Source organism: Anomaloglossus baeobatrachus, chromosome 4, assembly GCF_048569485.1.
Source record: "Anomaloglossus baeobatrachus isolate aAnoBae1 chromosome 4, aAnoBae1.hap1, whole genome shotgun sequence".
Lineage (NCBI taxonomy): Eukaryota > Metazoa > Chordata > Amphibia > Anura > Aromobatidae > Anomaloglossus > Anomaloglossus baeobatrachus.
In genome coordinates this window covers 229,897,280-229,924,851 of record NC_134356.1, presented here as the reverse complement: position 1 = coordinate 229,924,851, position 27,572 = coordinate 229,897,280, and the positions used below count along the sequence as shown (strand labels likewise).

Genomic DNA, 27,572 nt, shown 5'->3' with positions numbered 1-27,572 from the left:
TGCTATAACAAAGTGATGCACTTATAAAACCACAGCTGTGATACAACATGCTAACTATCCTCAAAGCACCATCTATACATGCTGATTGCCCTCACAGGTGCCAGGGCTGTGCTATAAAACACACTGACTGCCCTCATAGGTACCAGGGCTGTGCTATATAACACACTGACTGCCCTCACAGGTGCCAGGGCTGTGCTATGTAACACACTGACTGCCCTCATAGGTGCAAGGGCTGTGCTATATAACACACTGACTGCCCTCACAGGTGCCAGGGCTGTGCTATGTAACACACTGACTGCCCTCATAGGTACCAGGGCTGTGCTATATAACACACTGACTGCCCTCACAGGTGCCAGGGCTGTGCTATATAACACACTGACTGCCCTCACAGGTGCCAGGGCTGTGCTATATAACACACTGACTGCCCTCATAGGTACCAGGGCTGTGCTATATAACACACTGACTGCCCTCACAGGTGCCAGGGCTGTGCTATGTAACACACTGACTGCCCTCATAGGTACCAGGGCTGTGCTATATAACACACTGACTGCCCTCACAGGTGCCAGGGCTGTGCTATGTAACACACTGACTGCCCTCATAGGTACCAGGGCTGTGCTATATAACACACTGACTGCCCTCACAGGTGCCAGGGCTGTGCTATGTAACACACTGACTGCCCTCATAGGTGCCAGGGCTGTGCTATATAACACACTGACTGCCCTCACAGGTGCCAGGGCTGTGCTATGTAACACACTGACTGCCCTCATAGGTACCAGGGCTGTGCTATATAACACACTGACTGCCCTCACAGGTGCCAGGGCTGTGCTATGTAACACACTGACTGCCCTCATAGGTACCAGGGCTGTGCTATATAACACACTGACTGCCCTCACAGGTGCCAGGGCTGTGCTATGTAACACACTGACTGCCCTCACAGGTACCAGGGCTGGGCTATATAACACACTGACTGCCCTCACAGGTACCGGGGCCGCTATATAACACACTGACTGCCCTCACAGGTGCCACGGCTGTGCTATATAACACACTGACTGTCCTCACAGGTGCCAGGGCTGTGCTATATAACCTACTGACTGCCCTCACAGGTGCCAGGGCTGTGCTATATAACACACTGACGGCCATCATAGGTGCCAGGGCTGTGCTATATAACACACTGACTGCCCTCACAGGTGCCAGGGCTGTGCTATATAACACACTGACTGCCCTCACAGGTACCACGGCTGTGCTATATAACACACTGACTGTCCTCACAGGTGCCAGGGCTGTGCTATATAACACACTGACTGCCCTCACAGGTACCAGGGCCGCTATATGACACAATGCCCTCACAGGTGCCAGGGCTGTGCTATATAACACACTGACTGCCCTCATAGGTGCCAGGGCTGTGCTATATAACACACTGACTGCCCTCACAGGTGCCAGGGCTGTGCTATATAACACACTATGGGGAGATAAGGTATGCACACCAGTGACTATGTAAGGGGAATACATGAAATAGCAGAAACTGCTGTGTGAATACTGACTTGAAAAATCCAATAGCTATATGTAAGAGTGAAAATGTGAAAAATGGAATCTGCATTACTGCCATGAACATATGAATCAAGAGAAATTTAGCTACTGAATTGATCAATGCAATAGAGCCCCAACACTACGCCAAAGTATCTCTCTACGTTGGGGTCCCTAGCTTGTGTGTGTCCTCTCATGCAGTTAAAAAACTTACTGTGTATGGGAAGCTGAGACCCAGGCTATTTATGCGTATCATGTGGATTGGCAATAGGTGTGGTTGGGGAGGGTTCACAAACGAAATATAGCTATTGGGTTTTTCAAGTCAGTATTCACACAGCAGTTTCTGCTATTTCATGTATTCCCCTTACATAGTCACTGGTGTGCATAACTTATCTCCCCATAGTGATGTTTTTTTAGGTTTTTGCACCCAGTTCAGACTTAGAATGGTGTTCCAAACGTTATTTCTTATTTGTTAGTAGTTTTTCGTTTGTGAACCCTCCCCAACCACACCTATTGCCAATCCATATCATACGCATAAATAGCCTGGGTCTCAGCTTCCCATACACGGTAAGTTTTTTAACTGCATGAGAGGACACACACAAGCTAGGGACCCCAACGTAGAGAAATACTTTAGTGTAGTATTGGGGCTCTATTGCATTGATCAATTCAGTAGCTAAATTTCTCTTGATTCATATGTTCATGGCAGTAATGCAGATTCCATTTTTCACATTTTCACTCTTACATATAGCTATTGGATTTTTCAAGTCAGTATTCACACAGCAGTTTCTGCTATTTCATGTATTCCCCTTACATAGTCACTGGTGTGCATACCTTATCTCCCCATAGTGATGTTTTTTAAGGTTTTTGCACCCAGTTCAGACTTAGAATGGTGTTCCAAACGTTATTCTATATAACACACTGACTGCCCTCGCAGGTACCGGGGCCGCTATATAACACACTGCCCTCACAGGGCACCCGCTGACTGCCCTCATGCCACCAGGGCTGTGCTATTGTGACGCCCTGGACCCCAGGAGTCACAGGTAACAACACCTACCACAATACACACACACCCCCATCCCTTGTGAGGACACATCAGTCACCCGAAGGGGAGACCTGATGCCCCCTCAGGGCCAGTAGGGCACACCAGGTGGGTGGAGTCAGGCGGAAAGGCACGCCCACCGAGGAGACTACTGTCCTGAAGCAGGAAATACAAACAGATTAAGTTGTACAGGGACAGTGACAGGAGGTGCAGAGGAGCAGAGCTGTCAGGGACTCGGGTTGGAGCCTGGGATCCCCGTAACATCAGGCAGGCAGACGGTGGTGGCCGCCTGCAGGAGTACCGGTACAGCAACCGGCAGAACTGTAGGGACCGGGCCAGGGTTGGAGCCTGCCGGCCCTGAACCGGGGAGTCAACCGTTTACCGGAGCACCAGAAACCGGGTACTCAGACCCCGTCCTAGCTTAGAAGCCACTGAGTATAGGCAAATTAACTGATTGCAGTCTGGAACTCACGGGTTCATCCTCACCCAAAGTCCCGAAAGAAGGCAAAAGCCCACCGATACCGGGTGAGAGCCACCGCCAAGGGCCAAACATCCGACGGGCCAGTGCCTGCGGGCAACTGAGGGCACCTCCGGCAGCTCAACGCCGGGGAGCGGGCTACCACTGTCCAGGCAGGGGAGCCGAAAACTACAACAAGAGGTGCAAGGGAAAGGGGCCACCATCAACCTTCACAAGGGACACAAGCAGCCGGCTGCGGGACCCGACTATATCCGAACTTTGGTTTACCAGTGACTCCGAGTGTGAATTAATCGTGAGTACACCAGTGCCATCCGGGCACGACACTGCACCGCAGCACGGCACCCTGCACCCCGACAACAACACCGTCGCCAGTCTCTCACCGGGCTCCGGGACACACCGCCCCTACCCACTGAGGGGCTAACATCTAAGCTGCGGCCGCAACATCGCTCCTGGGAGCCCCCTTCACTCCAGCTGCAGCGGTGGTGCATCCCGTCACCACGACCCGTGGGTGGCGTCACAACCCGTCCGATGACAATGTGGCCCTCGTCCCACACCACCACCCCACTGCCTCCCCTTAACAGAGCGACGTGGCCCCCGGGCCGGAGGCGCTTGTGCCACCGACAACCCGAGCCCGGACCTCGAGCGGCTCGGCCCGAGCAGCGGAGCGGCTCGGCCCGAGCAGCGGAGTGGCCGAGCCCCTCTCAGGGCGGTACACATCGACTCTTCTGGCATCACGAACAGGATTCGGACAGTCCACTTACCTGTGGAAGTGCGCCTTAGAAGTATTTTTCAGCGGCGTCCTGCCGAAAAAGTTGAAGTTCCGCCATCTTGGCACGAAAGTTTCCCGCTTGAGTCGTCTTCCCCGAGCAGTGAAGGCGCGAAAGTGAAGCCCCGCCCCCGAAGGAGGAGTGCTAAGAGAAAACCAGGGGGGGAAGCGGCGAGAACATGTCGGCACCCAGCGGAGATGATGGGATGGTGCAGGACGCCAGAGCGGCGGCGCCCAGCGGCGGGGATGCGGTTGTCCCTGCTCCGGTCGCACGAGCGGAGGAGGCCGCGGGTCCGGCGGTCGCCCTGGTAATGCCGATCTCCCTGCCCTATGTGCCCGGTGCAGCCTGGCTACCCCAGTACAACGGGAAGCCTGATACGTTGCAGGCTTTCTGGAAAAAGATATGCTCGGTTCTCGACCTGTATGCCATGACTGGCAAGCAGCGAGCGGTGGTAGTCTTAGCTGACTGGGGCGGCTGAGCAGGAGACTGAGACCTGGGCTGACGTGGACCGGGCCTCTGTGACCAATATCTTTGAAAAGCTCCAAGCCGCCTTCGAGACTCGCACCGCAGCCGAACTCCGGATGCAGTTTTACCACTGCCGGCAGCGGTCAGCAGACAGCATCAGGGACTACGCCTTACGTCTGCAGACGGCTCTCCGAACCCTGAAGCGGGTAGATACCATCAGTGAGGCCGATAGCAACAAGATGTTGGTGGAGCAGTTCCTACGGGGCCTGGGGTCTGCCGAAGACCGCAAGCAGCTGCGGCTGTGGACCCTTGAGCACCCTGACCTGGACTTTGCAGTAGTAAAAGAGCGGGCAATCAAGGCCCTACAGCCCCTGGAGGTTAACCCCCCCGGACGCGGCCCCCTGGCTGGCCACCACCGCTCCTGTCACTGTACTACCCCCACTGTTGTCCCTACCGGCCCCAGCTGTACCCGCTGGGGCGAGGGACGAGCTGGCTGATAAGGTGCAACGCATGAATGAGGATCTCGCCCGTGTGATCGCCGCACTCAAGCTTCCGTCGAGAGTCAAGCCCCTGGATAGTATCCAGCTCGCCGACCGTCCCGAGGATATCCCGTGGATGCAGCGGAGGAGGGCCCATGACCCCCGGTATGGGCTGCCGGTGTGCTACCGTTATAACCAGCCTTGCCATTATGCTCGTCGCTGTCCGTTAAACGAACAACCCCTGGGGCCAAGGGCCAATCCTCAGGAGTAGACCCCCATGGCCCGGCGGACTGGCGGGATCGGTATGTTGGAGGCCGCCCTATCATCTCGGTGGCAGTGGATGGGGTCCCGATCACAGCCTTATTGGACACTGGATCGCAGGTAACGACCATGCCCTATACGTTGTACCAGCAGTATTGGGATGACAGTGAACTTAGCCCTCCCGATAGTGGCATGACTGTTGTTGCAGCTACCGGACTACCTATGACTCAAGTGGGGCTTAAGGAAGTAACCCTGACTGTGGGAAGGACAGAACTGAAGTGACAGGGAATGATTGTAGTACTGCATGAGTCTAGTGACCGTAACACGAAGATAGTGTTAGGGACGAAGGTGATGGAACACTGCATGGGTGAGGTGTTGAACTTGCTGCAGGAGTTGTCCGCCACGGCAGGAGGGGGCCGGCAGAGGGCACTCCAGCGCGAGATCCGGGCCCTCCTGCAGCGGCAGCAAGTGAAACTGACAGGTGGAGAGATTGGTGGTGCGCGGGTGATGGATGTGGCACCAGGAGCGAAATGATGATCTGGTGCAGAGCAGCAGTCGGCCCCCAGGGACAGGATTACCCGGCGATGGTGGAGCCCTCGCCTTCGGAACACTGGCCCACTGTAATGGCCGCCAGAGGGGTGATTAACGTCAAGAAGGGGAGAGTGCCGGTGAGAGTGCTGAACTGTGGAGAAGAAGTTAGGCTTCCCCGCTATGCCACGATAGCTAAGCTGTTCACCATAGACACCCACGCCATCCACGAGACGGCTCCCACTGTCCCTGCACCTGACACTAGCCACAATACATCACCCTTACAGCCAGAGGCCTGGTGCCGGGAGCTACATGTCGGCACCGAATCTAATCTACCCCCGCACTTCACAAGGAGGGGGTATACCGGGAGGTTCAGGAGTACGGGCAAGTTTTTAGCAAACATGCACTAGACTTCGGGAGGATTAAGGGGGTCCAACACAATATCCCTACAGGCACACACCTGCCCATTAAGGAGAGGTATAGGCCAATTCCCCCAGCACATTATCAGTGCGCTAAAGATATGCTGCACAACATGAAGGAGGCGGGGGTCATTCGGGATAGTTGTAGTCCCTGGGCAGCCCCACTGGTGCTAGTGAAGAAGAAGGATGGCACCATGAGGATGTGCGTGGACTACCGCAAAATCAACCAGATCACACATAAGGATGCCTAACCTCTCCCACGCATCGAGGAGTCTCTGGCCACGCTGAAAACCGCTAACTATTTCTCCACTCTTGATCTCACCAGTGGCTACTGGCAGGTGGCAGTTGCGCCGGAGGACCGTGAGAAAACCGCGTTTACTACCCCGATGGGACTCTGCGAATTCAACAGCATGCCGTTCGGGCTGTGTAATGCCCCGGGGACCTTCCAGAGGTTGATGGAGTGTTGTCTTGGTCATCTTAACTTCGAAACAGTTCTACTGTATCTGGATGATGTGATCGTATACTCCAGGACGTATGAATCCCATCTGGAGCACCTGGCGGATGTGTCAAATGCCACCTGCTGAAGCCCGAAGTGCAGTATCTCGGGCATGTGGTGAGTGCTGAGGTTGTGGCCCCGGACTTGGAGAAGATCACAGCCATCCAAGAATGGCCCCGCCCGACCACAGTGAGAGAGGTACGACAGTTCTTGGGCCTGGTGGGCTACTACCGCCGCTTCATCAAGGGGTACACGAAAATGGCCTCCCCAATGCAAGACCTCGTGGGACAGACCAAGGTTGGTAGACCATCCGGGACCCCGTTTGTGTGGGGTGAGCAGCAGGAAGAGTCCTTTCGGCAGCTGAAGTCGGCATTGACAGGAGAGGAGATCCTAGCCTACCCAGACTACGGCCTTCACTTCGTGTTGTACACAGACGCCAGCAATGTGGGTCTAGGCGCCGTGCTGTCCCAGGTCCAGGACGGAAAGGAGAAGGTGATCGCCTATGCTAGCAGGAAGCTTCGACCCACCGAGCAGAACCCCGAGAACTACAGCTCCTTCAAACTGGAGTTCCTGGCCCTGGTGTGGGCAATAACCGAAAGGTTCAAGCACTACCTGGCCGCAGCAAAGTTCACCGCCTACACGGACAACAACCCGTTAACGCACCTGGACATGGCCAAGCTAGGAGCCCTCGAACAAAGGTGGATGGCTCGGCTAACTACGACTTCACTGTCAAGTACCGAGCCAGGTGCAAGAACACCAACACAGACGCCCTATCCAGGATGCCGCATCTATCTGATGAGGGGGCGGAGGACTGTTTGGAGGAGATAGAGCTGCCCGCGTTTCACCGGCCACAGGAGGAGAAGCCCTGTGTGGCCCAGCAGCAGGTGAACCTCGATCCGCTGCCCAGTCAGGAGTGTCGAGAAGCCCAAGACCAGGCGCTTGCGGTCCGACTGGTCAAGACCCTGCTAGCCCAAGGCGTGCGCCGAATGGACTCAGCGGCCCCTTCCAAGGCCCAGCCACTGTGGAAAGAGAGGGACCGCCTGTGCCTGTACCAGCAGAAGTAGTACCGGGAGTTGATTGACCCGAAGACCCACGAAAAAGTTCGCCAGTTGGTGGTGCCTCAGGATTGTGTACCCAAGGTCCTTCGAGCTTATCATGACGGCGCTGGGCACTTCGGTTGGAAGAAGCTGGAGATGCTGTTACGAGAGCGGTTCTACTGGAGTGGGATGCGGGATTCCGTAGAGGCGTGGTGCCGAGAGTGCGGCCCTTGTACGCTGAGAAGACGGGATGAAGCTAGCCAAAGGGACCCGCTGCAGCCGATTTTTACCCACCAGCCGCTGGAATTGGTTGCCTTGGACCATGTCAAGCTTGCGCCCAGCCGAAACGGGTACACCTACGCCTTAACCATCGTGGACCACTACTCCCGATTCATGGTGGTTGTCCCGGTAAAAGATCTAACTGGCCGCACCGCTGCCAGGGCCTTTCAAGCCTACTTCTGCTGGCCCCATGACTACCCAGAAAAGGTGCTTATGGATCAGGGTTCGGCCTTTGAAGCAGAAGTGTTTCAGGAGTTCTGCCACTTGTACGGGTGCAAGAAAATCTGGACCACCCCCTACCATGCCCAGACCAATGGGATGTGTCAGAAGATGAACCATCTGGTCCTGAACCTCCTCAAAACATTGCCCCTGGAAGAGCGGAACTTGTGACCGGAGAAGCTGCCCGACTTGGTAGATATGTACAACAACATACCCTGTAGTTCCACCAAGAGAACCCCGGCGTACCTGATGAGGGCCCGACCCGGGCGACGGCCGGTAGACCTAGAGATGGGCTTGGAAGCGACCGAAGCCCTGCCCTCCACCGCCAGCTGGGATGCCAAACGCCAAGTACAGTACCGGCGGATTCAGGAGTATGTGGAGCGGAACCTGCGTCAGAGCCGGGAGAAGCAGGAACAGCGCTTTAACCAACGAGGTCCGGCTACTCCCTTCGAACCAGGAGATGTGGTGCTGAAGCGTAAACGCAGAACCCATAAGCTTGACGACCAGTGGGAGAGGACCCCATATGTCATACAGCCCACTGGATGGGAGAATAAGAAGACCTACCTGATCAGTCGTGACCAGGGGAGGACGGTGGCTACCGTTTCAAGGGACCACCTGAAGAGATGCCCGGATCCCCTGAGGCTGGTAGGAGAGGCCCCAGTTCCCGTGCCCCGTGATAAAGCAACAAAGAAAGAGGTGATCCATACCGTTATGGGAGATTTTCCAGCAGACTGGCCCATGCAGAATGGTGCAGTGATTGTTCCCGTGATAATGTTCCTGCAACCCGCGGAAGAAGTGGAGACGGAAACGCCCACCAGAGAACCAGCAGAGCCAGTGCCCAGGGATGCACCTACCCCCAGTCCCCCTAGGCCTCTACCTAATCCACCCGACACCCGGGAAGAGGGACCTGTTGTCCCCGCTCTCCCGTTACCTTCCACTGACACTCCAGTAGTGAGACGATCCACCCGCCCCAACCTAGTCAGGCCCCCGCTAAGGTACAGGGAGACTGCCATTTAGGGGTGCGAGACTTGATTGTGTATATAAGTTGAATGAACCAGTAACCAATTGACGAGACACTCACCTGATTACGTTATAAAAGGACCCGTCCCCGTTGGGACTTCTGTTTGACCCCCGTTGACAACCCTGTTGCGTGAGTGACTGCTCATGGACAAGGCCGTTGACTTGCCGGCCCCCCAAAAACTTTTGGGCTTGTAAATATTGCCCTATCTGCCCCTTTTAACATGCCTTCTCGTTCCGTTAGCCTCCGGAGAGGCAAACTGGAGGTAGGACCCGCAGCAGCGCAGGCTGGGGTCCGGTCACCACCAGGACCGGTGACCATCCTCTGTGGAGCCCTTTGGCAACATCCGGGTGCGCCGCACCTTACCCGTTCCCGCCTGGGTGATCTGGCCATGTTACTTTTTCCAGACTGGGGAAAAGGGGTGCTGCCCATTTCTTAGGGGCAGCATCAAGGCTAGGTTGTTTGGGTGGGAAAGGCGGAAGGACATGAACCCGTTCCATTAATAAAGTTATGCAACGTTAAAGTAAATGCCTCCCGTTATGGGAAGACCTGCAGAAATCATATATTGTATAAATGTTATTATAATTGTAAATGTTTCCCGTTTTACCCTTTTTACAGTTAAAAGAAAATGAAAAATAAACCGGAGCTGGTCGGGCAGCCCGCGGACAGTCTGCATTAAACCAAGGGGGAATGTGACGCTTTGGACCCCAGGGGTCACAGGTAACAACACCTACCACATTACACCCCCCCCATCCTTTGTGAGGACACATCAGTCACCCGAAGGGGAGACCTGATGCCCCCCTCAGGGCAAGTAGGGCACAACAGGTGGGCGGAGTCAGGCGGAAAGGCATGCCCACCGAGGAGACTACTGTCCTGAGGCAGGAAATACAAACAGATTAAGTTGTACAGGGACAGTGACAGGAGGTGCAGAGGAGCAGAGCTGTCAGGGACTCGGGTTGGAGCCTGGGATCCCCGTAACGTCAGGCAGGCAGACGGTGGTGGCAGTACAGCAACCAGCGGAACCGTAGGGACCGGGCCAGGGTTGGAGCCCGCCGGCCCTGAACCGGGGAGTCAACCGTTTACCGGAGCACCAGAAACCGGGTACTCAGACCCCGTCCTAGCTTAGAAGCCACTGAGTATAGGCAAATTAACTGATTGCAGTCTGGAACTCACGGGTTCATCCTCACCCAAAGTCCCGAAAGAAGGCAAAAGCCCACCGATACCGGGTGAGAGCCACCGCCAAGGGCCAAACATCCGACGGGCCAGCACCTCCGGGCAACTGAGGGCTCCTCCGGCAGCTCAACGCCGGGGAGCAGGCTACCACTGCCCAGGCAGGGGAGCCGAAAACTACAACAAGAGGTGCAAGGGAAAGGGGACACCATCAACCCTCACAAGGGACACAAGCAGTCGGCTGCGGGACCCGACCATACCCGAACTTTGGTTTACCAGTGACTCTGAGTGTGAATTAATTGTGAGTAGACCAGTGCCATCCGGGCACGACACTGCACCGCAGCACGGCACCCTGCACCCCGACAACAACACCGTCGCCAGTCTCTCACCGGGCCCCGGGACACACTGCCCCTACCCATGGAGGGGCTAACATCTAAGCTGCGGCTGCAACACCGATCCCGGTAGCCCCCTTCACTCCAGTCGCAGCGGTGGTGCATCCCGTCACCACGACCCGTGGGTGGCGTCACGACCCGTCCGACGACAACGCGCCCCCCGGCTGCGGACCTCGTCCCACACCACCACCCCACTGCCTCCCCTTAACAGAGCGACGTGGCCCCCCGGTCCGGAGGCGCTCGTGCCACCGACAACCCGAGCCCGGACCTCGAGCGGCTTGGCCTGAGCAGCGGAGCGGCCGAGCCCCTCTCAGGGCGGTATACTATCACCCGCTGACTGCCCTCATGCCATCAGGGCTGTGCTATCACACGCTGACTGCCCTCATACCACCAGGGCTGTGCTATATGATACACTGACTACTCTCATACCACCAGGGCTGTGCTATCACCCGCTGACTGTCCTCTATAAACCAGGGCTGTGCTCTCACCCGCTGACTGCCCTCATACCACCAGGGCTGTGCTATATGATACACTGACTGCCCTCATACTACCAGGGCTGTGCCATCACCCGCTGACTGCCCTCATACCACCAGGGCTGTGCTCTCACCCACTGACTGCCCTCATACCACCAGGGCTGTGCTCTCACCCGCTGACTGCCCTCATACTACCAGGGCTGTGCTCTCACCCGCTGACTGCTCTCATACCACCAGGGCTGTGCTCTCACCCGCTGACTGCCCTCATACCACCAGGGCTGTGCTCTCACCCGCTGACTGCCCTCATACCACCAGGGCTGTGCTCTCACCCGCTGACTGCCCTCATACTACCAGGGCTGTGCCATCACCCGCTGACTGCCCTCATACTACCAGGGCTGTGCCATCACCCGCTGACTGCCCTCATACCACCAGGGCTGTGCTATATGATACACTGACTGCCCTCATACTACCAGGGCTGTGCCATCACCCGCTGACTGCCCTCATACCACCAGGGCTGTGCTATATGATACACTGACTGCCCTCATACTACCAGGGCTGTGCCATCACCCGCTGACTGCCCTCATACCACCAGGGCTGTGCCATCACCCGCTGACTGCCCTCATACCACCAGGGCTGTGCTCTCACCCGCTGACTGCCCTGGTGGGCTGTGCTCTCACCCGCTGACTGCCCTCATACCACCAGGGCTGTGCTCTCACCCGCTGACTGCCCTCATACTACCAGGGCTGTGCTATATGATACACTGACTGCTCTCATACCACCAGGGCTGTGCTCTCACCCGCTGACTGCCCTCATACTACCAGGGCTGTGCTATATGATACACTGACTGCTCTCATACCACCAGGGCTGTGCTATCACCCGCTGACTGCCCTCATACCACCAGGGCTGTGCTATATGATACACTGACTGCTCTCATACCGCCAGGGCTGTGCTATCACCCGCTGCCTGCCCTCTATATACCAGGGCTATGACCCGCTGCCTGCCCTCACAGGTGCCATACGCCCCCCTGCCGGCTTCCCCGGGCCGCCTTCTCCTCAGTGTCGTCACTAGGAAGTGGCCGGCCTCCTATATAGAGGCGCCGCTCTCCTCACCAGCAGCACAGACATGGCTCCTGCTCGGGCATTTCTCGGAGGCTGCTGCCGGCTGGCCCTGGGTAGGAGGGTGGCAGGGAGCCCGGGGCCTCCGCTCAGGGGCCGGCATGGCTGGCTGCGGCACCTCTCCTCCAGCGGCCCGGAGGACGGCGACATGAGGAGGTATCTGAGTGCGCACTACAGCGAGGCGAGGAGGGGCATCAACGGTGAGAGTGAGTGCTGTGTGCCCGGGCAGAGTGACATGGCGGGTGGGGGTCGTGCCCTGGAGACACCAGTGGGGCCCTGAGTGCTTCCACACTGGCGCTCAGGGATGGAGCAGTAATGCCAGTGCTCCTAGTGACAGATGTGCCCTCTGCCATGTGTCAGTGGTGACTTGGAGGAAGTTTCTGCACAGCAGACGTGACATGGGTATATCTGGTGATGTCTGCACCTCGGACCCATCGATCACCATAAGAAGTGCCACAGATGGTGTTACGTGGGCAGGTTGGTGTGCTTCTGGCACTTCATGGGCAGTGTTACAGCTTGCTCAGCTCTGATGTCCTTGTAGAGATTGTGGGGTCTCAGTGGCTGGACCCCCAATTGTCAATAGGGAATGATGTAAAGCAATAAAGTACCGTGATACATAGTTACAGATCAGACATGTAAACTGGATGCGTGGCACCTGATGACCGATGGGCACCATTCACCACGGTATTTGACATGAAAAATAGTGCTACATGCCGTCCTGTCCCCCTCGTTATAACTACAAAACCTGCCATGGAGACCCTGACTTACACAGTCCTACCCAAGGCATTGGCCTGCTTCCTTGTGCCACAGCGGAGTGGACAAGATGGGCACCGCTCTCTCCATTATTGGGGTTATGGGAACATGACCACAAGTATGAGATTTCCATACTTCCAGCCACATTCCCACTAGACTGTATCTGGCCTCGCACAGTACACTTACATTGAGGGGGCAGGATACAGTCTAGTGGGCATGTGACCGCATATATGCAAATCACATACAGTCACGTCTGGCACTGGAGAATCCTTACAGCATGCAGTGTGCGCAATGTGAGGATTCACAAGTCTACAGTCACAGAGGGGCTGGAGACTTAAAACAGAATCTGTACTTCCCCATATTCCTCCTGTTTCAGTACCAGCCACGCTGTGCCCCCCACAGTAGTGCCTGCCAGATGGCACAGAATGGTACTGCAGGCCACAGGTTTATGTATGTGTGCATCAAAGGATATGATATGTAAACACTCTCACTGTATAGGAAATGGCACCATAGAAAAAGGTAGTAAACACATACCAACCAAGCAAATGCCTAAGGGACGCTCCTATGGTAAACGCCCAGCAGCTGGGGCCCTATAGATCTGTTTGGTGTATGTCTTCTGACACGGCAGGTCCCCTATGGGAAATCATAGCAAGAGATCTTTAGACAGATGTGGTCCAAGCTGTAGTATTCTCTTTGGACCAGAGACTCCATGAACAGGCTTTAGTCTAATCTCCTGGAATTGATCTTTCATTCTTAATTCATGGGTAAAATCTGTGTTCAGTGAGGATAGCATTTCCCATTACTGAGATAGGAGATGGCAGTTGGTGCTCATAAGATTGTATGGAGAGATAGGCTGGAGGAAGACACTTTACTGCTGATTCATCTGACATCATTACTGTTCTCCATAGAACTTCTTGAGCACCAATTGTCCTCTCCTGTCTGGAAAGTCTATGGATGCTGAACGCAGATATTTGCCATTGACTTAAGAAATTTGAGAATGAATGATCAGCGTAAGAGGAGAAAGCAGGTTTCTCTAATAAGATGTGTTACAAGGTTGCTTATACTCACAAATCCTATTGATCTATGAAATAAAATCCAGTTACTGTTTGAGGTGTAATAGACGTAAAGATTGTTGTATACAATATGTAGTCATGAATACACTTGCGTTCACAGATCCATAATACTCCATCATACGCTGGTCTCTTTCCTCTCCACTATATATAGTACTGTTTCTCTAACAGATGGGACTGGAATACTTGGGGTTCCAGCGAGAAATCTGTCATTATGTAGTGTAACGTTCCTAATCATTATCCCATTATGCAGTGTGATCAGAGCCTTATACAGTGCTGTACCAAGATTCATCAGCTCAGCAGTAAAGCACTGCAGGAGTCCAGAAAACCAGGATGCAACATTGCTGCACATGTACAGAGGGAGAAGGAACGGGGTACTTTCACACTTGCGTTTTTTTCCTTCCGTCACAATCCGCCCTTTTGGAAAACAGCGGAATCTGTTAACGGATTCCGCTGTTTCCCATAGACTTGTATGGATGACGGGTTGTGCCAAAAGGACCTGTGTTGCTTCCGCTGGGCGACGCTGCGTTGCTTCCGCCGAGCGGCAGGAACGCAGCATGTTACGTTTTTTTGAGCAGCGGAATTCTTAGGATTTTCACTGCGCATGCTCTCTCTGGCTCCCTGCACCCGTAACCAGGGTACATATCGGGTAACCAAGCAAAGTGCTTTGCCTAGTTAGGCCCCTTTCACACATCAGTTTTTTTTTGTTTTTTTTTGCCATCAGTCACAATCTGTTTTCTAAACGGATCTGTTGCAGATTGTGGCTAAACTGCGACGGATCCGTTTTTTGACGGATCTGACTGGGGGAATGAAATAATAAATCGGAGCTTGCTCAGTTAAAAAAAAAAAATAAAAAATTGGAATCCGTCGCCTGATTCCGTCATTTGACGGATTACAACGCATCCTGCGTGTATAGGCTTCCATTCTACCAAACAATGGATGGCGACATATCCATCGCTGTCCGTTTTTTCGACATACAAGAAATGTATGTTACTGTGGCCGTTGTCTCCGTCTGACGGATAAACATTTTTTGACGGATCCGTCGAACGACAGATGAAACTTGAGGCCATCGCTAATACAAGTCAATGAGAAAAAAAAACAGATCCAGAGGCATCAGTCGCCAGATACGTTTTTTTTGTTTCAAAATTCGACTGATTGTGACTGATGGCAAAAAAAAAAACTGATGTGTAAAAGGGTCCTCAGTCCTACAGTGAGGTATATCTGGAGGTTTGCCAATATATATCTGCAATGTTAGGCTGGGTTCACATGTCCTGTAATCAGCTGTTATCATGGATCCGTTAGAGATCCATTTGCAAAACAAGTTGTGCAAACACAACTTTTTGTCTGTTTTTATACATGTCGGCTGGATCCGTTTTTAACATGTGGAGTCTATGGACACCGAATCCATTAAGAAAAGATCGGATCTGTTACAAATGCAAGTGCAATGGATGGCTAAATAGCAATCCGTTAAGGGATCCAAAAAAAACTGATCTGGCAGAAATCCGTTTCCCAATGCATCCGTTCTAATAGATGAATACATGACATGTGAACTTAACCTTAGATGTAACAAATCCCATTAGGCATACAGCAGGACACTGGAATAGGATCCCATTTGAAAGGGACATTACTTGATGTGAGCAGAGCCTAATATTCTTCTCGTATATTATTATTATTTTTTTTTTTTTTCTCGCTTTATATAGCGAGATTAAGTCCACAGCACTTTACAGGTGTGATCATCACTGTCCCCATTGGGGCTCACAATCTACATTCCCTATCTGTATGTCTTTGGGGTGTGGGAGAAAACTGTAGTACCTGGAGGAAAACAGACAAACACGGGGAGAACATAGAAACTCCTTGCAGATGTTGTTGTAAGGTTTCTTTCTAGGAGAGATGCCTCTCCAAAAGGTTTGACTCTGCATTCGAGACTCCCATCGGTGCGTCCATAAGACGTCCCAAACATAACAGGGTTGGCCTCTAGAGAAGAGCGAATGCAAACTATAACCGAACACTGACTTTGGGAAAAAAAAAATCGGTGTCTGGGTTCATGTGCTGTACGTATGCTAGCCACTTGATCAAGCATAGGTGTGCTTGGGTATGCTCTGTGATCAGCCTAGTGTGAGCCGCTTGGAGGCTCTGAATGGCTCTCACTGGGGGGTAAAAACCACACCCTCCCCCCGGAGGCGCTCTGTCTATGGCCGGCTGTATGTGGGCGGAGAGCCAAACTACCCAGTCATTGACTTACAATGAGGTTCCGATCCGAACCCGACCAACTCTGCCTTCCAAGGTCCGCTCCTCTCTAGTGACTACACTTTTGTGTCCAGAGACCAGGCAAGTACAAATTGACAATGTCTCCCTCATTATAGTGATTGGTTTAGTCAGTCTGTGTTTTTTCGGGGCTTCTTATGAAGTCTAAATCATGGGGTCAATCGTAGTGAGTCCAGACTGACATCTACTGGATTTTTCCATGTAAAGTTGTCTTTATGACTTTGGGAGCTCCCCGAGATGGTGTAGACTCTTTTTTTTTTTTTTTTTTTTATTTTAGGCCATACACTTTGTAGGATGTGTGCATGGACTCTACACTGAATATATGCTCCTCTCGATATCCTCCCAGGCAGGTTCACCACAGCTCAGTCCATTATCAGGTTCAGTGTCCTCTTATCTTGTCTGTTCTTTAGATTTTGCTCAGATATGCAGATCATCTTTCAATGGACTTTACTTCCAGGGTTCTGATGGTTGTTAGGCTATGTGCCCACGTTGCGTTCTATCCCGCAGCATGTAAGTCACTGCATGTGCGTCTCAGAACGCAGCCGAAAAGCTGCATTCTGAGACGCATTGTTTACTGCAGAATTCCTGCAGAATTCATGCGTTCTGGATGCTTGCCCTGCCATGGGAAAAGCATCCAGAACGCACATTTTTGACAGTGCGGTACCACTCGGCTCTGCAGCAACCCCATAGACTTGCAGCAGAGTCGAGTGGGACCGCACTGTCAAAAAGAGCATGGCTGGCTGTGAGACTGAGCCGCGTGATCAGAATGAACTTGGATGAACTTCACCCGACTTCATTGTGATCGCGCGGCTCTGTGCGTGTGCAGCGGCTTGATTTGTGATCACAGGTGAAGGAGTCACCGGAGACCGCAAATCTCCTGAGTGCACGGCTCACTGCAGTCAATCACCGATGCTGTCACTCAGGTTACCCGGGGCCAGCTCAAGTCCTCCACCCGAGACCTGTGGCCGCAGGTAACCTGAGTGACGTCTCCGCTGACAGTGCGACTCACTTTAGTTGCTGTGTGGAGCTGACAGGAGCGGCGGTGTACTACGGCCGCTCCTGTCAGCTTCATGTAGCAGAGCTGGATGTGTCGTGGGACCTCGTGAGGATTACGCCGAACCTGGAGGGGTGTTTGGGGAGTTTAATAAAGTGGTGAAGGAGGGTTTTTTTTTTTTTGTTTATTTATTTTACTTCACTACATAGACACGCCCACCGGCAGCTGTGATTGGTTGCAGGCAGACGCGCCCCCATGCTGAGTGACAGCTGTCTCACTGCAACCAATCATATGCGCCGGTGGGCGGGGAAAGCAGTGAATACGAGATGGAATAATAAGCCGCCGGCATGTGTATGTGTGTTCTGGATAAAAATGATTAATTTTTTTTCCAATAAAAAAAAACAATGTAGTGTTCACTTTTTTTTTTTTTTTTTAAAGTTTTGTGAGATAAGGAGTTTGTAATCAGTGGCTCAGTTGTAGCTACTTGGAGGGCACCACCGAGCTTCTTGGTTCCTGGCAATTTGATTTGACATGAGATTGTGTCTGTTACGTGTATATAAATTTCTTTCTTTTTTTTTTTTCCCCCTTCTTTTGCAGAGATTATTCCGTCTATTTCAACGACCATGTTGAATCCTAGTGCTATATTTTCCAACAATGAAATGAGCCTAGAAAACATTGAAATTTATGGCTTTGATTACGATTATACTTTAGCCTTCTACTCAAAAGACCTTCACACTCTGATTTTCAACACCGCACGCGATCTTCTGATTAACGAGCATAGGGTAAGTCTTTAAATGTAATCTGTTCCTGTAAAGATAAGTGTTTAATATCATTTATTATTTAGGCTGTGGTCATATGGCATTTAAAGGGGATGTCTACTACTGGAGCAGTGTTTCCGGGGCCCATGTGACACTGCTCGTTGGGCTCGTGTCAATTGGCACCGATTTTGCTTCTCCCCGCCTTCGGACATTTGACCAGGATATGAGCGCTGCGCTGACTTGGCCCTTAGTGTCACATCTGGCCCAGGGACACTGCTTCAGACCCCTCTAGAACCGCGACCGCACCAGAGTCGAGTATAAGTTGTGTGTGTGGTTTTTTTTTTTTTTTTTTTTTTTACGGGGGAATGAGGAGGGATTATCCAAGTAGGGGCAACCTTTTAGTGACAAGTCAATTTTGCCCTCCATAGTAATGCCACATTTTTAATTTCTGACACCAGAAATTTGGTGAAAAATTAGTAATTTTCAAACTTTTAGTTGTCATGCCCTTAAACCAGATGGTAATACCACACAGAGTTAAGATGTAGAATTTCCTATGTCTACTTTGCTTTAGGCCCTGTGCGCACTTACCGGATTTTGCCGCGGATTTGCTGCATGTTTCGCTGCAGAAAATGTTCATAACATCTCTGCAGTGAATCACCAGCAAAACCTATGGGCAAAAAAAATCCTGTGCGCACTAGGCGGAATTTGATAGCTGCATGTTTTGCTGCGGGATTCCCGCAGCAAAAACAATTGCATGTCAATTCTTTTCCGCACGTCGCTGCGGGATTTCACTCCCTTTGACTTCAATGTAATCGTGAAATCCCGCAGGGAATAACGCAGGCAGCAAATTCTGTGCGGTTCACTGCGTTTTCCTGCGTTATTCCCTGCGGTATTTCGCGGTTCACCTCCGGTAATGTACATCGCCTGTCTGCGGTTTTGCAGGGAAGTGATGTCATTACAGGAAGAGGAAGCGGAGCAGAGAGTAAACACACACATACATACATACATACATACATACATACATACATACATACATACATACATACATACATACATACATACATACATACATACATACATACATACATACATACATACATAGAAAGAAAACGGAAATATAGAAAACAAAGAACGTGGGCTCCGCTGTATATTTACCGTCCAGCCGAGGTAAGCACACAGCGGCGCCCGGTATTCTCAGGCTGGGGAGGGCGAGGGGCAGGGTTAATGTCCCCCGCCTCACTCCCACCTCCCGCAGCCGAGAATATCAGCCGCAGCTGCCCCGGGACTGTCTCATCCATTATGCGGCAGCACCGGCGTGTCCTCGGCTCTTCCTGCCGCTGTGTAGCAGTGGCAGTCAGGGTAATACAAAGGGTTAATGGTGGTGGATCACCGCCATTAACTCCAGGCTTGATTATGGCAGCGTCTATGAGACAGCTGACATGATCAACCCATAAGTAAAGTGAATAAAACAGACACCGAAAAATCATTTATTTTAAATAAAACAAACAAGCCTCGTTCACCCTTCTATTAACCCCCCCCAAACAAAGCTCCGGCGTAATCCACAGGTCCTGCGCTGCTTACATCCAGCCACGACTGTCACAGACACAGCGCTGAATGAATGCAGCAGACAGCAGAGGTAATTATCGGTCATTTCCCACGGCCGGTAATGTGAACTCACTGCCGACCGTGGGAAATGCAGCGATCTGTCTATCTACTATCTCAGAATTAAATGACTTTTTTTTTTTTTTTCCAATGTGCTTTATTGCATTGAATGCAATAATGCACATCCCAACCCGCACGCGGCAATACGCGAACAATACCGCGGCAAACCGCATGCGGTTTTCGGGTGCGTATTTTTTACCGCTGGTGCGGTAATCTTTGAGAGCATGCGGAATTTTCTCAAGAAAATTCCATTTCCCAGTGCGCACATAGCCTTACATCAGCATTAATTATATTTATTTTTATTTTTATTTTTTTTTTAACACCTTCTCAATTTTTGAGTTTACATCATGGTCGGGAAGCAGTTCCAGCATAATGGCATAAACGTACATCATGGCGCTGATACGAGCACAGTGGCCGTACCCACACGATCGCTGGCAGGAGCTCGGCTTAAAGTGAACCTGTCAGGTGTAATATGCACCCAGTACCACGAGCAGTTCTGGGTGCATATTGCTAATCCCTGCCTAACCGTCCCTGTATACACCAGCATAGATAAAGAGATCTTTAGAAAAAGGATTTCTAAAGATCTTTTACCATATGCTAATGAGGACAGGGACTAACCCCTGGTCATTATATTCCCCCGATTAGATTCCTCTATTAGCATGTTAGTACACCCACAGGGTGTTACCAGCGGTGCTGCGCGTCCCTGTGTTCACTCTCAACACGCTTCTGAATGCCCCAGCACTCCAGTCATGCGCTCTAGACCTTTATGAAGCCGGGACACGTACACCAGGCTTCATACTGCGCATGACAGGAACTACCCGGCATTCAGAACGGCGATCACAGCAAATACAGGTACGCACAGCACAGCTGGTGATGCTGAATTGAATAGCATGTTAGGAGACCCCTGTGAGTGTGCTAACATTCTAAATAGGCGGATAGAACGCCCTTGGGACTAGTCCCCCACGCTCATTAGCATAAGATAGTATTTCTAAAGATTTCTTTATCTATGCTAGTGTATACAGGGACTGTTAGGGGTACTTTGCACGCTGCGACATCGCAAGCTAATGATTACGAGCGCGATAGTCCCCGTCGCAGCAGTGATATCTTGTGATTGCTGGCGTAGCGAACATTATCGCTACGCCAGCTTCACATGCACTCACCTGCCCTGCGACGTCTCTCTGGCTGGCGATCCGCCTCCTTCCTAAGGGGGCGGGTCATGCGACGTCACACGGCAGGCGGCCAATAGCAGCGGAGGGGCGGAGATGAGCAGGATGTAAACATCCCACCCACCTCCTTCCTTCCGCATTGCAGCCGGGATGCAGGTAGGAGATGTTCCTCGCTCCTGCGGCTTCATACACAGCGATGTGTGCTGCCGCAGGAACAAGGAACATCGTACCGGTCGCTGCACCGGCATTATGGAAATGTCGGACCCTACACCGATGATACGATAACGATGCTTTTGCGCTCGTTAATCGTATCAAAAAGGATTTGCACACTACGATATCGACTGCGACGCCGGATGTGCGTCACTTTCGATTTGACCCCACCGACGTCGCACCTGCGATGTCGTAGTGTGCAAAGCCCCCCTTAGGCAGGGATTAGCAATATGCACTCAGTACTGCTCGTGGCTATGGGTGCATATTGCACCTGACAGGTTCCCTTTTAACTAGTAACCGAGCTGCGGCTATCATAGCCAGGGATGACCTATCCCACCCAATCGAGACCCTCTTGACATGATCAAGCAGGCCTGATTGTTGCCATGGTAACCAGAGGTCAAATGACAAATTCCAGGTCAGCCAACTATGGCAAACCTGTTAGACCATGCCAGGAGCATGGTCTACGAGGCTTCTGTCAGTGGCACACTCACAGATATAATGTATTGCAATGCTTGTGCATGGCAATACATAATTCCAGCAATCATAATAGTAAAAGTTAATGACCAATATGAGGACTAATTAAAACAAAAAATTTGTAAAAATTATATAAAACAATAAATCCTGAAAATAAAGAAATATTTTAAACCAATTGATATATTTCTGTAAAAAACAAAGTACACCTTTTAGTATTGCTGCTTCTGGAACAGCTCAATCTAAGCTGTCGCACTACTTAATCCCTTCAGTGACCACCCCAAAAAAATAAAATAAAAAACATGGCAAAGACTGTCATTGAGCGGACAAATAAAGTGGAAGAAAGCGTAATCAAAAAGTCGTCCATAAAATTGCTATAGCTGAAAACATACGGTAATCTTGCCCCACAAAAAAGAAGCGGACATAGAGCTCCCTTTGTGGGGGAAAACGTTGTAGCTCTCAGAATACGGCAACACCAAAACAATTTTTAATAATAACTTCTATACAACTGATTTTAAGGTGTAAAAGCAGCAAAACTTACAACAAAAGTAAAAATATATATTTTCTTACTGATAAAGCTGTCTTCTCACTTTTATGACACAAAAGTTGTTAAAAGAAAAAAAAAATTGTCCTGTTTCTTCTTGTTTACTAAAAAGCGGACTAGAAAGCGATTGAAAAATATTATGTGGCGAACATGATACCAATAAAAGATTCAACTTTTTCTGGCAAAAAAACCCAAGCCCTCACACCTCTGTCAATAGAAAAATCAAAACTATAGCCTTCAAAATTATGAGATGCAAAAAAAAACCAAAACATTTTTAGTGTAGTGTGATATTAGCCAAAACTAAAAGCCTATATAATCCTGGTATTGCTGTAATTGTACTGATCTGAGGTATAAAGCCGCCATATCACTTATATTGCTGGTCGAACGGCATAAAAAATAAACGAATAAAAACAATTCTTCAAATGCTGTTGATTTGTTTATTCTGCCTCCCAAAGATTGCAGTACAGCTCAGCTCACATTTACCTTGCTCTCTACGCTGAGCGCTTACATCCATGTAAGGGTATGTGCGCACGTTGCTTTTTACCTGCTTTTTACCTGCTTTTTTGCTGCTTTTTCTTCTGCGCTGTTTAATGCCAAAATGGATGTGTTCTTCTATTCAAGCAAAGTCTATGGGAATTTGGGTTTCTTGTTCACACTGTTGTTCAAAATGCTGCCTTTTTGTGGCAGAACTTTGGTCAAAAACTCAGCTTTTCAAAGAAGCAACATGTCAATTGTTTTTGCCATTTGGGTTTTGCACTGCAAAGCTGAGTTTTTGACCAAAGTTCTGCCACAAAAAGGCTGCATTTTGAACAACAATAGTGTGAACAAGAAACCCAAATTCCCATAGACTTTGCTTGAATAGAAGAACACATCCATTTTGGCATTAAACAGCGCAGAAGAAAAAGCAGCAAAAAAGCAACGTGCGCACATACCCTAAATCTGTGTGTGTGGTGGGGGGGGACAAAAACAGTAATGAGGCAGATGGAGTCACATTGACCACCTGTCTGGCCTGTGCTGTGGCGGAATCCATTATTTTATTTTTCTTTTGTGTGCGCAAAAGTGCGGTCAACAACAGTTATGCACAGTTTTTGAAAAGCACACCATTGAACAGAGTCCAGACTTACAGCCCATGTATAGTGTACACAAAGCTGTCAATCAGTGATGTGGTTGGCGTTTTACAGAGGAAACCTTCAGAGAACTGGTGGATCTTCAGCAGATAAAACAGTTACTGTACCAAAATGACCGCAAGGGGTGCAGTAAGTGACACAATTCTGGAATCTGGGCCCCTGCCTTATGCTGCTCTCAGATGTGGTAGCAAAAACCTTGTGACACATACTTATTTTTTTTTTTTTTTTTTTTTAGGAATCTGATAACACTGAGAAGGTCATGTACTAGATCAGTGAATGGAATGTATCTGGTTTTAATGATTCACATATTTACACATCACATTTTGTTGCAGTTTTCCCCCTTTCCATAATAGTCATAATAGTGCTTGTTACCGGTATTGCTGTTTATACATGCACAGTTGTCTACAATCATTCTTGCTCTCCTAGTTTACGTAGTCTGTCCTATGTTTACCACTAGGTCTATTACTTTAACTGTGGGGTTTGATTTGGGTGGTTGGGAGGGGGAGACTAGTTACTAAACTTTCATGATGTATTTTCATATTTGGGGTGGGTGGGTCCTGAGAGCCCCATGCATACCCTCATCGACTTTTAACATTGATTGCACTGCTCAGCAGGCGGGTGTACACAGCTCCCTCTTGACCGTGCATATAAAGTGGAGTATATATTATATATAATTATGCTTTCTATTGAATGTATAATCCACTACATTGATGCTCAGGATGGAGCTGTACTATATTATTTTTTTTTTTTGTTTGTTTTTGTCTGTTGCGCAATCCTTGGGACATGGACCCCCTGCTCTGCAGGCAGAGTGCTTGCCAAATATAAAAAATATATTGTAAAGTTCAGTTACTGTTTCAAGTCATTGGGAGATACAGATGCTTTAGGTAGATCCAGTGGATATGATGTAAACCCTTTCATATAAATTGCACATAGCATAAGGTAAGGACACACCTTTGCACTGAATCTTTCTTTTTTATTATTTACCTCCGATGTAAAATATTTAAAAAAAAAAAAAAAAAAAAGCTTTCTAAATGGAAAAATAAGCAAAGTGGGCACAGCACTTCTGAATTATAGACTTTGTTGGCTTCACAATGGACTTGCAGATTTTGCTGCAGATTTTTGAAAATACGCATCAAAACTACAGCGTGGGCACTGGGCCTAAGAGTTTAGAGACCGAGGAAAGTACAAATACCTTCTTTCCCTTCTGCAAATACAAGTATTAAGCTGAGCGCTAAAGAAGGTTGTAGCTTTCTACGGCTGCTTTCACACTACGCTTTTTTTTTTTTTTTTTTTTTTTTTTTGCTGTAAAAGTGGATCCTGTTTTTACATTTTTACAAAGAAAAACGCATGCAAACGCATGTGTTATTTTGCAGGATCCTGTCACTTGAAGTTTATGGGCGGGCATTGAAGTCATGTAATCGGGAGTGAGGGGAACTGAGCGTGATAGATTGGGAGCCGGCATCTGACAGCTGCGGACGCTGGTAACCAAGGTAAACATCGGGTAACTAAGCAAAGTGCTTTGCTTGGTTACCCGATATTTACCTTGGTTACGAGCGTCCACCGCTCTCAGGCGGGGGAGAGTGGGAGGGGGAGAGAGACTGATCACTCCAGGCTGGTTTCTGGGCATGCTCAGTAGAGCAAGCAGGATCCTGTCTATCAGCATGCCAGCGTTCACATGCGTTTGCGTGCAGTATAGTCAGGATCTAGTGAAAAACAGTATTTGGACGCAGCTCAAAAACGCTACAAGTAGCGTTTTTGAAAAAAGTTAAAAAACTGCAAGTCGCTGGATCCTCACTATAACGCACGCAAACGCAGGTGAACGCATGTTGACACGAATCCATTGCAAATGCATTGAAATGAAAACGCATTTGCACTGGATCCGTTTTTGCGTTAAAAAAAAGTTCATGACGCATGTTAAAAAAAAACAAACAAAAAAAAAAACAAAACGTAGTGTGAAAGCAGCCTAATTTTTCAAGTTGCAGACATGCATAACGGGGAAGGGCGTCTAATGAGGAGTCTTGACTCCTACACAACCCTTCATCATCAAGACCTTCTAGAAAAGTGGTGATGTTGATGAATGTGGGCCAGAGGGTTTAGGTAACTGTAAGGCTATGTGCGCACGTTGCGTACTAGCCCTGCAGATATTTCTGCAGCGATCTGAAGAGCACATGTGCGCTTTAGATCGCTGCAGAAATGTCCGTAGTGAGCGCCGATTCCATGCGCTCTGCCTGCAGCTCCTGCCATAGACAGAGCAGGAGCTGCCGGCAAAGCGCAGGAAAGAAGTGACATGTCACTTCTTTTTGCGCAGCGCTTCGGCAGTAGCCGAAGCGCTGCGCTCTTAGACGCCACGTGCGCACGGCCCCTGCACAATCTCCATAGACTGTGCAGGGGCCGCAGGACGCATGCAGTTACGCTGCGCTACAAAGCGCAGCGTAACTGCATGTTTTTACGCAACATGCGCACATAGCCTTAATGTATGGGTCAGTCACATTAGCAGCACCAGTCTGCCAGACACATGCATTGACACTGTCTTTTTTGTTAAGTGGGCAAAAATAGTTCCTGGTGCAAAATTGTTACATTCTCCCCCTCCCCCCCATATGGGCTTTACATCCAGATGCTATGTTAGAACTAGCACATTGCACTGAGCCTGATATTTTTCTCTGGGAGAGTATTTAAAATGTGCTGCCTTCTTTCTTTCAAGGATGGATTTGAGTGGCTGTTACATATTTTAAGAATGAGGTGAAGGGAAAGAATAAAGTTTGTTTAGTTAAGTCTTGTTTCTAGTTTGTCTTATTACATTCCTTAGAAATCCCGTTAAGGTCAATATAAGCTTCATAACTATCAAATCTGGAAAGAAAGTAGGCTTTTTTTTTTTTTTCTTTCTTCACACGGATGCTACCCATTATTTCCTATGGTTTCACTCACAATTCTGTGTAACTTTTTTTTTTTTTTTTTTTATTTGTATTTTGGGGTGTGTAAAAGAGAGAGCTTGTACAGCTATTTAATCAGAATTAATGACTAATTTTAGATAAAAATAACTTTGGTTAACTTTAAACCCTCCCCTTCCCCTTCCCCTACTTTTCATAACCAGCACAGGTACAGCAGCTGCAGGCTGCAACCCTCAGCCGTCTCGTGGCTGGTTTAAACAATAGATGGGATCACATTCTGGAAAAAGAAAAACAAAACATTACTTGAACAAATAATTAAGAAGGCAAACAGTGTAGCCCCCTCCCCCCTATTTTTTTCAAAACCAGCCAAGGGACAGCAGACAACTGGGGGGCTAATATTTTTAGGGTGCAGAGGGCAATGGTTATTTGGCTCTTCCCAGCCTAAAAATAGCAGCCCGCAGTCACCCCAGAGGTGGCGCATCTATTATATGTGCCAAATCTGGCATTGTACCTGGCTCTTCCTGTTCTGGTATGGTGGCAACCTGGGTAATGCATGAGGTTGATGTCAACTGTGAATTTCCAGCTGGCTTCAAGCCTTGTTATTAGTAATGGGTTGGCGTCTATCAGATGACAAATTATATATGATTTTAATTTTTACTGTTTAATGTTATCCCTTTTCTTATAGTATCCAAATGAATTGAGAAGATATGAGTATGATCCTAACTTTGCAATTCGGGGTCTTCACTACGATGTTCATAAGGTTAGTATTTCAAATGGTGCTGATAAAAGTGGCAAGATTCTTGACTGTTAGGCCACTTTCATGTAGTAACTTTTGAGTATTTGTAAGCTGAGAAATATAGTATCATGGAGACATATGCACTGATATATTTAAAGATCTATGATTATATTGCATAAAACACTTCCTAATCTTTGCTAAAAATGTATGTAATGTATTGTAGGTGCAATAAAATACTTGCCAATTGCGGTCTTCCTGAGGTTTCCAGCTCTGCACTCATCTCCTTCTGGATCACATGACTTCAAACTAGACTAGTCAGATCACACTGATTTGTGTGGGCTGGAACTCCTTTTCACAATGTAAAGCAGGGGTCTCAAACTTGGGCCGCATTCTTTGCACGGTCAAGTGACATTTTAGTCATTCCATGTGTATATATATATATATTTTTTTTTTTTTTAATACACCTTTCGTTCACTTTTTGTGAACGTTTTTTGCTTGTATAGTAAAACAAACCTGCACTTCTTTTTTTGTTATTTTTTATCATTAAAAATTCTTTTTTACATATATAAATATATATGTCCAATCCGGATCCAGTATCTGATCAGTTTGCCAGAAAAAAGGCAAAGCGATCAGATGATGTGTCAGGTTCAAGGATGTGACTCACATGACACATCAGCTGTTTGTATAAACGGCGTTTATACAAACAGCTGATGCATTAGTAGAAAAAAAAAAAACAAAAAACACACCTCTGTGCAGACTCCCATCCGAT

General features: G+C 49.5%; 1 protein-coding gene across 2 annotated transcripts in view; it reads left to right on the top strand.

Annotated features, from left to right (window-relative positions):
* Window positions 1-12,094: 12,094 nt before the first annotated feature.
* The window catches only part of NT5DC3 (5'-nucleotidase domain containing 3), a 95,320-nt gene continuing 79,842 nt past the window's right edge, over window positions 12,095-27,572 (top strand). Inside the window, exons 1-3 of one of the 2 annotated variants that reach the window (XM_075344718.1) lie at window positions 12,095-12,359; window positions 17,839-18,023; window positions 26,753-26,827. In XM_075344718.1, coding sequence (XP_075200833.1) covers window positions 12,167-12,359; window positions 17,839-18,023; window positions 26,753-26,827 — 453 coding nt within the window. In that variant the 5' untranslated portion in view covers window positions 12,095-12,166. Of the gene's footprint in view, window positions 12,366-17,838; window positions 18,024-26,752; window positions 26,828-27,572 lie in introns of both variants that reach the window. The other variant, XM_075344717.1, reaches the window with a different exon arrangement.